We start from the raw sequence: 10,393 nt of genomic DNA, 5'->3' as shown, positions 1-10,393 counted from the left end.
AATAGACCATTCATGTATTTGGGATGTAATTGGACAATCATTGCTCGTGTGATTGTCTACGAATTAAACAGCTCTCTTCGTGAATAGAGATGCATGCCACCTGACATTTTTCTCATCTCTTTTAGCTTTAACATTTCTAATACAATACGGAGTGCCTTGATATAATAGTGCTCCCACATTTATTGATCGCAGCCCTCATAGTCGGTCTTGCATTGAGAGTTCCAATAGACCACCTCCAAGCATGTCTGCACATGTAAGCAAGGCACTGAGGCTGCACATAAAAATATAAGAACATTATTATTTTAGGGTTTTCATTTTTTTAAAGCCTAATTAGGGGAGTTCAGGGTAATAAAATAAATAGGTTAATCCAATAAAAAGACACTGTTATGTGTTGCCTACCCAATGGATTGAGGTTTGGAGCTTGATGGCCATATAATGAAAGAATAAAAGTTTCTTTTTATCACTTAATGAGCCAAAGACTGTACAGCTTCAACTACCCACGCAAGGGTACTTGATTCGGAGCCTCAAATATGAGGCAACGCAACCATGAATGGCCAGTCATGGACAAGACATTGACGATTGCTTGGGTGAAACGTAATTGAATTGTCACCCAACTTCTCAAGCTGGTAACACAAGCCTGCATTTCCATGCAATAAGATCTCCAGGTGCTCTCAAAGTCTGAAGGGAGAAAAGGCCTAACTGAAGCCTGAACAAGTATCAAAATAGTAGCCAAGTGGGTACCACTCAGCAAGAATCCTTTTCTCAAGCAGCCGAAGGGTACAACTCAGCAAGAATCCTTTTCTCGAGCAGCCACCTCCCTCAGCTGCTCCCCGAGAGCACGTGCTAATGGTGGGGGCACAGCATTCCCAATCTGGCGATGCTTACTCTGGATGCTTCCAAAGAACTTGTAGCTGTCAGGAAAACCCTGCAAGCAAAAACAAAAAAAAAACAAAAAAACGGGTCTCTCTCAGCTGTGAGCTAACCATGTACCGTAGAAGTTACCTGCTGTAAATGCAGAAAGAACATGACAAGTAAGAGACGATGCCTTTATGCTGCTGATGCTAGAACCTTTTAAACTAGCCTCTCTGTGACACATGACAAGTGCACACAATTATTGAGTAGAAGGCTACCTGTGAGCGAGCACACTCCCGAACAGTGACAATACGATCCTGCTCAGGGTGAAAACACATCCCAACTTTTCCCATTGGCTGAGGATCTGTAACAGATGTCGGAAAATTTCCTTCCCAATCCAGTCTCCCATAGAGACCCTTCCACTGATTATGTCTATCTGCTGTATTAGGGAGACACCAAGGAATCAAATCGACAAGCTGCCCAGTTGAGAGCTTCACCTGTTAAAGAAGATGAGTGAGATCTGTCAATTCCTTTTTGTAGCAATTGCAACATCTACTATAATTAACAGTACCAAACACTTGCTTGGTGCCCCAAGGAACCAAGAACATAAACAAGTTTGTCTGATTCCTGTGTTACATCTACTTGGTCTGATACTCGTGGTTAGCTTTTCTGTCAGCTTTAAACCAAGCTTATGGCTGAAGAGTGGAATCCAGCAAAGTTTGCATGGTAACCAGCAGATAGTGGGTGCCTACACAACTCCTCAAAAGCATAAGAACAGCTCATTACGCAAACTCTTACATCGGAAGAATGTAAAGCAAGGTCCTCAAAAGGCCGGCAAGCTCCTAAATTGTCGGTCAAAAGGGTTTTTTAAATTAAGGCCCTGCTGATGGGCCAGAGAAAAAATATGCAAGACACGTCTTTATCACCGAACCATAGAACAAGGGTCTGCCACCTGAGCTATCCACAACTCAAACTCAATTAAATAAATAAATAAAAGATATGACAGTTAATTTGTGAGCCAAGAAGTTATTTTAAGGTATGTAGGCCCCATAATTGTGGAGGCTACTACAGGGAGAAGGGACATCATTTTATAGCTTACATGTGGATAAAAACCCACCAGCTTCTATGGGGATTTTTTTTGCTCACACGCACACAAAACAGACATCCAATTACAATTCAGGAAGCACCACTCTTCCAGATATAGCCAGGCCAAAATTTGTGATATATACCTCCAGCTATTTGGTAGCAAACTTTCAACCAAGAACAGAGAAGTGTGATCTTCAACCAATCGCAGCATCCCATGCGTGCTGGTAACTGAAACCAAAATCAATGAACCGACCAAATATGGCTCTACAGGCTCAACTGGTGGCTGACGAAATCCAAGTCCTGGAATATGGTCTACGTGTGCAAAAACACTTCAGACCAAGTGACTCCCCCCTTAACAGAAGTAGATTTGAACCCACAACCTCCCAACAGCAGAACTGGGCTGTAACTTTGGGGATGCTTCTTTGGGCTTGAATAAAGAAAATTACTGCAACCCATCATCTTTTGAACCTAGCCTATACACTTCCTACTCCTTTTTCCACATAACTAAGTAGGCCACACTCTGTATGAATCCAAAACAATATACCAGGTTATTCCCCCCCAAACATAGCAATTACAATGGTGATCCTGACTACTCGAGCATCTGTTCACAAAGCTTCAAATCATGGAGTCCATCATGCACAACATGACATCATCAGCTATGTGCAGCTTCATGCATAAAGATATGTCCATTGTATGCACAATTCTTCATGGATAAATCATCATTCTGAGTTTCTATCAAAAGTGAGGGGCAGACTCGCCCATGATGAAGGCTACCACCATAGAGAACGAAAACACACACACAGAGAGACAAACACACAGGGCAGCTGATCGGGGAATTGAGCCCATTAAATGATACTGAAAGTCAAACTGGTCAAACTGCAGTATGCAGTAACTCTTTTCAGCCTTTCAGACTTTCCAGACTTCCCATCAAGCGTACAAGTACTTCCTATGTTGAAAGCTCTACTTCTCAGAGCTCAATTGACAAAGACAAGGCCCACCCTTCGACATCCATCATCCAGCAAGCATGAGCAAATATAAACGTGTGACAATTCATTAGTGACAGCATAACATCTTTGTCTTACTGAAGGTTCTTGCTCATGTACTTTACATTCCCTCTCCCCACTGGCACATCAAACATTTGAGTTACCACCATTAAGCAAAAGATATCCACATTCTTACCTTTTCTTCAGGTAGGTCACGCCAATCAGCCCCTGGTCGCTTTGGAATACGCTGGCATCTGATGTAGTTCAGTTCGTTCATTTCTTTTGATATGTGATCATACAGATGGTTCTCTTGACCTCTTATCAGCTTCTGGAACCATGACTGTGGAGGATTTCCATACTGCAGAAAAAAAAAAAGACCAGTAACATGTCATAACATATAATATCCATGATAAATTCAAGCTACAAGACATCCAAATTGTCATATTTGTGGTAAAACATACAGTTATTTCTGTCTTGTCTGCACCATTGCCAACCGGGGGCAGTTCAGCTATGGTATCCCGGACTGTGATAGCTCTCAAGGGTGCACCTGTAGCCGCATTTCTTACAGCAGCATATTGAAAGCCTCCAGGCAACACAATGTCCAACTGAGAGCTTGCAAACACATGCCTTGGCTCAGGCCATTCAGGCAGACTCTCTTCTGGAGAAGCAGCCCAGATAAAAGCTCTCTTCCTAGACTGGGAAACACCATAGTTTCCTGCTTGAAGGACACCAAAGCGGACCTAGTACAAAAAGGAATGCCAGCAATGGCTTTCAGGATGTAGCCACGCAGAAATCTATAAGCAAATTTGACATTTTAGCTATACGGGCAGACCGAAGACTCTACCTGATAACCCATTTCCAACAATGAAGCCAAAGTCAGACGGAATGTCTGGCCCTTGTTGAAAGACACAAAGTTCCGTACATTCTCCAGCAAGAAAAATCTGGGCCGGAAGTAGTCGGCAAATGAAAGAAAAGACAAAATCATTTCACATTGGACTTTGCTCCATGTGCTTTGATTGAATCGGTTCATTCCTGAGAATCCCTGCACAAACAGTTGCTTTAAGTGTCGACTGCTCAAGGGCTCAACTGGAGACCGTGAGCCGCTAATAGAACCCAGACAAACTGTCTCATAACATGCTTAGAGACCTTTGAGCTTACAAATTTAAAAAAAATCTATAAGGCTAGATACAAAACTAATCCCTGCTTACACCGGGGGAAGTGTGTATCTGTGTGCATGTGTGTGCGTGCGGGTGCATATGCATACTTACATCCAACTCCCTGCCCATCACTGGGGCAAGGAAGGTAGAAACTATCTTTACCTGACAAGGAGGCCCTCCTACAATAAGATCAACCTCTCCAGGAATTGGAAGTTTTCCTTTTTGTTCCTCGCTGAGTTTGAGACTTAATTGCTCTGCCTCTGGAGTAGACATGCAATCTTCCAGGTGCCCCCCTTTCTCCATTATGCATCTGAGGACATTTTCAGGAGTTACATTCAATACAGCAACAAGAGGCCTACACTTATCCTCACAAATATACCGATAGAAGAGAGGTGTTACCTTAAAATAACATTACAGTTTTCACAGAAAACCTCTGCTTCGGGGTGATTCAGCTTGAAGGCCTCTGCAGCTGGATGCTCATACTCAATGGCCCACTTTGTCAAGGCCGCACCTGTAGTGTAATGCATTCAGTATGGAAAGGAAGAGTTCACAAGGGCATCAAACAAGCACCATAAGGAATTCAGGAATGACTATCAACTGTTTATAAAAACAAAGAAGCTACCTGACCGATGCAAGCCCTCTGACAGGCCTCCGCAACCTGCAAAGATGTCAAGAGAGGACAGAGAGGGAGGAGGCTTTGCAGAAGTCTGCTCTTTCACTGGCTCTTCACATTCAATAGCCTTTCCTTTTCGTTTAGCAATAGTAATCTCATCAGCTGCTGACTTCCCCTTCATTGTAGGGCTTTTCAAAGTACTAAGCTTGACGTTTGCAGGAAGCTGCAAGAAAGAGGCAAGTGTAAGGTTATCTGTCTTGGATCCATAAAATCCAGTAATAACATCTTGATTGACTGCTACTGACCTGCTTGATGGTACCTTTCTTGGGATCAAAGATGCATGTGCAGAAAAAGACATGGTTGAATGGTTCTTGTAATGAGACATCTTCAATGAAAGACTGACTCTGTACTTCACATTTGCCACTTACTGCACCAAGTGCAACTTCAGTTACCACTTCACTGTAATAAACCTGCAAAAGCTCAAACGTGTTAAATAGCAAGCATGTCTCATAAAACAAACCAATTATTGTTCTACAGGTGCTTAGAGAGATTACCTCTCGCACATCAGCTCCATAAGCCTTTTCTGTGCCAATGTCTTCTGGTCTAAAAAACCTCCTCACTGAGAGCTTCGTGCTCTTGGCATTGAGCTGTTTTGATCCTTTCTCAACTTTAAAGCTAAGGAGCTGACAGACTGCAAATGCACGCAAACCTCTATTCCTGCTTGCTTTGAACTTCTCAACCGGTTCACTTTCATCCATAACAGGTGGAAGTGCATCTGGGCTGACATAGAAGAAATCCTTGACATGGTATTCGATACCTTGATAGCTAATCCCCTCATCATTTGCAAGAACTCTTGTAGACAATCTCTCTGTGTTCTCAGCTCTGAGTTTGCAAGCATGGCATGTACCAGTTCCAAGAGCCAACTCATCGTATGGAATGTTCAAAAATGCACCTCTTTCTGGACAGTAGACAGCCCTGCAATAGTACTCTGTCGGGAGACCTTTTTCTTTGCTTTCTTTGGCTCGAGCTCTTATAGCTTCATCTTCTGCTGCATTTGCTTTCCTTGAGGCATGATCCCAAGCACGTCTACTCATATGTACTACAGCAGTTCCTTTCAAATCTGTCAAATCAATGTCAGTACAGCGGTCAGTCAAGAAGACTGCTAGAGGATCAGCTGCATTTCCCAGCACTGTCTGTTGAGCCCTCTCCAAAAATCTACCATGAAGACACTTGGACCCATTCTTCTTCTCATACAAGTACTCTACTATAATCATTTCAGGTTCTTCGTTTTGCTCCTCGGTTTCAACAAGAACAACTCCTCCAACTGTGATCTCTTCAGACCCGATCCAGGCCTTGGTGTACACAGATTCCTGAGTAGCAGTTTTTCCTACAGATTTTGTGCCCCAATCTACCTTTAATTCTTTTCTTCCTTCATAGGACTTTAGCTTACCTCCAGATTTTTTCCTGTGCCCAGTTATTATGATCGTCTCTTCTTCGTTGTCACTTGCTTCCAAAGCTTCATCCTGTTCACCAATCTCAGCCTCACCAGCTGCATCTGCAGCTTCCTCTGTCTCCACACCCACAGGTGTATCAGTAGAATAATATTCACTCCAAATTCTATTGATTAATTTTGTAGTAGTGGCTCGCATTGGCTTGGGTCGTGTCCCATCCGGACGGAGACCAGCTCTTGGGTTCAGATTCCGCCCTTTCTTTATTAGCTTCTTTTTGGTCATCAACAGTTTTACATGATGCTTTTGTTCCATCATGGAGGCAAGACCAGATATAAAGGCACTCCGCTTGATGGTCTCGTCAGGATACTCAGAGAACTGTTGTAGAATGATCTGCCCATGAACCACAACATACCTCTCAACATCAGAGACTTTGGAAGAGATATAGGTGGGCTGCCCCATGTTGATTTCAGCAAGCCGTTTCACAACATCCCCAAAAGAGAGGCGGGAGACTCTAATCTCTTCTTTTAGCAGTGTTATGATGTGAATAGCGAGCCTTGCAGTCTTCAAAACAGGGGCATACCATCTAGAATATTGGTAGGAGGGCTGGCCAAGCCTGTACCAGGCACCATCTGTACGAATAGAGATGAAGAGCATGGAAGCTCCAAACTCTATCATCCATTCTTTGACGGAACTAAGATAGATTCTGATTCCTTCAGGGAGGGTGGCATCCTGTTTGGTGGAGGAAATCCCTGTAGCAGCACTATCATCCAGCCAGAAGCCACTCCCATCATCTTCTGTCATAATGCCTGATCCAAAAACCTCTACATCAGCTTCTGTTCCAGCCAACATCGGTAAGAGCTCCAGAGACACAAGCCTGGAATCGCAGTTGTAGAGAGCCCAGTCATGAAGCATGCGGCGTGGAAGATCCTCTGGTGCCAAGCCCGACATATTCTCATCAAAAAGAACATACTCATCCATCTCTTCCTCGTCTGCTTTGTAAAAAGCAGGTGCTGGGTAGTCAAAAGCAATCTCATCCTCATTAATCTTGATGTAAAATTTGCCTTTGTTGGACTGCTGAAGGCGACGGTTCTGTCCAGAAGCCTTGCGTTCCTCTTGCTCTTGCAGCAAGCGAGCAAGCTTCTCATCATCAGTGACAGCATCCTCACCAACGACTCCTGCTCCAGAGGAACCCTCTTCCCTAATTTTGAGAGAACCTCCTTGCAATGATGCATTTTGCAGTTGAATAGACAAAAAAGAGTCATCTCGCTTCTTGCACTCTCTATCCAAAGCTGCAATGGCTGGCAAGCCACTGAACAGCTGATCCTTCTCATCAGCATCATTATCCAACCCTACCAACTGTGAAACTATGAAGCTGCCTTGAGAAATGAGATACTCTTTAGAAAAGAATTGGCTTCCCTTGTTAGCAAGTGTCCTAGACAGCTTGGCAAAGAGATCATCAAATCCTAATTCAGGATCACCCCCATCAGGCTTGGAGAGAGCTTTGTAAATCTCCACACACACCATAGCCTTCTCAAAAAGATGATCGTACATCTTCTTATATGACCCCAAAGGTTTTAAACAAAGATACTCTGCCATATCTGTACTCAACCATACCTGAGCTTGCCCTTCCTCATAGCCAGAAATGTCCCAAGCCTCAACAGCAAAGCCCTCACACCGAACCCCAAGCTCTTTGTCGATGTTTCCTTTTAAAGGCAAAACCAGGCCAGTAATGTAGAGGGGGATCATGCCCAGCATTTCCATGGCTGCCGGTTTACCTTCATCATCATGCACAATGAAATCAAGCAACCTGCGCTTTGGCGGCTGCTCAGTTTCATTTCCCTGGCTTGCCGTGAGCACTATGGCAACTTCTTCTCCTTCAGCCACCCTCTCAGGCTTGGCCTCAATGATGGCATTCTTCTCATCCAGCCTGACTCGCTTCTCCCTCAGGCACTTAGCTGCGGCAGCACGCTTGGGCCTTCTTCCCTCCCATTCATCACCACAGCCATCTCCGTTACCTTCCTCCTTGACCTGGTTTTCAGTCCCCTCTTCTACTTCATCTTCAGAGCTCTTGCCCTCGCCATGGCCATGGCGAGACCTCTTACCGTTCATCTGCTGCTGCTGGTGCTTTTTTTTCTCCGTCTGAGTTTTTCTCTTTTTAGACGGATCGGTGAGCGAATTGATCGGTTCAGATCCATTCTCCTTGTACTTGCCATTTGAGTTACCGTTCTGCTGTTTTTTCGTTGCGTTACCCGACGCCGGCCTTTTTTTGGCCTGTGCGGGCTGCTCTTCTTCCTCCTCTTCGAGAGGCTTGCTGGTTACGACGGTTCCCATGTACTTGAGACACTCCTTCCATGTCCGGAACTTCTCACCTGTTATGCAAAGCAGCAAGGTCAATGCTGGTAGCGGGTCGAAAAGCCTCGGAAAACGGTGACCGCAGAATACACAGAACGCAAAACCGCAGTTTTTGCGGCATGAACAGGCAGTCCCGTTTACCAGAAAGGCAGAAACGGAGAGTTCGATTCCAAAAAGACACCCCTCTTTCAAAAATCCCGTCTATAGAGACGTCTCTCTCTCTCTCTCAACATTCTCTCTCACTCTCTCTCTCTCTCTCTCTCTCCACACACAACAGTAATGCCTCTAGGCTCGCTCTCGTCTCTCTCTCTCTCTCTCACACACACACACACACAGAGTGGAGAGAGAAATATACTTGTCCCCTTCTCTGTATGTTAGAGAGAGACTAACCTGAGGGTGCAACGAATGTCCGCCTTATGCGACCGTTCGACGCTGTGGTCTGCAGCACTGTACCTCCTTGTTGCTGCCAGTGCGAGACATCCAGAGCAGTGTCTGCTGCGGCCATGATTGCTCACAAAAGCTATAAAAGAACGGGCACGGGGAGTGATCTAAGCTAAGAGATGTTAAGCAGGGGAAGACATGGAAACAAATCCAAAAGAAGGGGAGGAAGGAGAGGACAGGACAAAATTTGGGTGGGGACTGAGGGTGGGGTGCCGGGGAAGAAAGGGGACTCAAAAGGGCGGGAAAAAATGTGGGAGAGCTCGGATCCGGGCGGCTATGGCGGGAGATGCGAAAATCTGAGCGCGAAGTTTTTCAAAGAAGTGCAAAATGCCCTTTTATAGCTTACACGCAAGCCACTCAAGTACATCAGAGGGGCGTTTAGCATTGAGCAATGAAATAGCTACATGATGATGAAGAAGATGAAGGGCTGACATAAATTATGATTAGTGATCAAATTATTAGTCATTGATGATTAGTTTATCTCATCGCTTCACTTCTTTATTATTAATTTTGCTTGAATTGTAATTTGATTCTTTCATATGTGAATTAAATGTGTTTCTATGTACATACATATGAAGATTAAAGGTGTGTATAAGCTTGGATTATTTTATAAAGAAGTTGCTAGTGATTTCAAACCTCATCACAAAATTAAAAGCCTGTATTTGCAAATTATGTATCCATAGCAACATACATGCCTTCGTTCGAGGCCTTCTAACAAGGCAGGTAAGCTCTCAAATACGAGCAAGGGAGATATCAAGTGATGGTCTCTTGATGTGTCTCTAGGCTATTATCTACGTGTTATATTTCCAATTTTTTTCCCCAAGGTGACAACTGACCGCACTACATGTTATTGTCTACTTTTAATATACAGACTCGCTATATGCATGTGTTGTGAAGATAGAGTGCCCTCTAACGCTCGCATGGTGTGTCAACATCTGAATAATCACCTTTACCAGAGGTAGGAAAAAGTAACCATATTTTGTGGGCTAGCGTCAAAAAGAGCATGCAAGCCTGTGCAAGCTTATTATAATCAGAGCTTAATAAGAGATTTCTACCAAATAGTTCATACTAAATATCCATAACATTGACATTTGTGTTTATCAAAGGGGCTATAATCTCTCTACAATGATTTGGTTTTTGACAATGAAACGAAGAGAATAACATGTATGAGTTGGTTGTTTTTCACATATTCTTTTCTCATAATAACTCCAATGACAATAAGGGGAGGCAATCAAGTCAAGAGTTCTCCATGTGATTTTTCAAGGTGACAATTGACCACACCACATTGTGTTGTCCACATTTAATATACTGACTCACTATAGTTGCTTTCATACTGACTCACTATAGTTGCTTTCATACTTATACATGTATATACATGAAAACTATGTGTGTATGTGCGTGTGTGATATGATTATATATAAGCATCAAATAGTCACCTTCACCAAGGCAAAGGAAACC

General features: G+C 43.7%; 1 protein-coding gene across 1 annotated transcript; it reads right to left on the bottom strand.

The window, feature by feature from the left end:
- Nucleotides 1-433: 433 nt before the first annotated feature.
- Nucleotides 434-9,387, bottom strand: LOC147615844 (DNA (cytosine-5)-methyltransferase 1B-like). Its single transcript, XM_086778450.1, has 11 exons — nucleotides 8,885-9,387; nucleotides 5,246-8,511; nucleotides 4,997-5,161; nucleotides 4,701-4,914; nucleotides 4,478-4,589; nucleotides 4,241-4,388; nucleotides 3,766-3,963; nucleotides 3,383-3,661; nucleotides 3,118-3,279; nucleotides 1,131-1,349; nucleotides 434-925 (listed from the first exon to the last, which is right to left on the bottom strand). Exons 1-11 carry the CDS (start codon nucleotides 8,997-8,999, stop codon nucleotides 785-787), a joined length of 5,019 nt encoding a protein of 1,672 aa, XP_086634576.1. The 5' UTR covers nucleotides 9,000-9,387; the 3' UTR covers nucleotides 434-784.
- Nucleotides 9,388-10,393: the final 1,006 nt, after the last annotated feature.

Source organism: Cibotium barometz, chromosome 39 (genome assembly GCF_041138505.1).
Source record: "Cibotium barometz isolate CiBa-2024 chromosome 39, ASM4113850v1, whole genome shotgun sequence".
Taxonomy (NCBI): Eukaryota; Viridiplantae; Streptophyta; class Polypodiopsida; order Cyatheales; family Cibotiaceae; genus Cibotium; species Cibotium barometz.
This window is presented reverse-complemented; position numbering and strand designations above follow the sequence as displayed.

Excerpts from the sequence above, each read along its gene's own strand:
- LOC147615844 (XM_086778450.1), bottom strand. The coding sequence starts at position 8,999 with ATGGCCGCAGCAGACACTGCTCTGGATGTCTCGCACTGGCAGCAACAA. Across the intron at positions 8,512-8,884 it reads GACATTCGTTGCACCCTCAG|GTGAGAAGTTCCGGACATGG; the intron begins GTTAGTCTCTCT and ends TTTGCATAACAG. Across the intron at positions 5,162-5,245 it reads ATGGAGCTGATGTGCGAGAG|GTTTATTACAGTGAAGTGGT; the intron begins GTAATCTCTCTA and ends GAGCTTTTGCAG.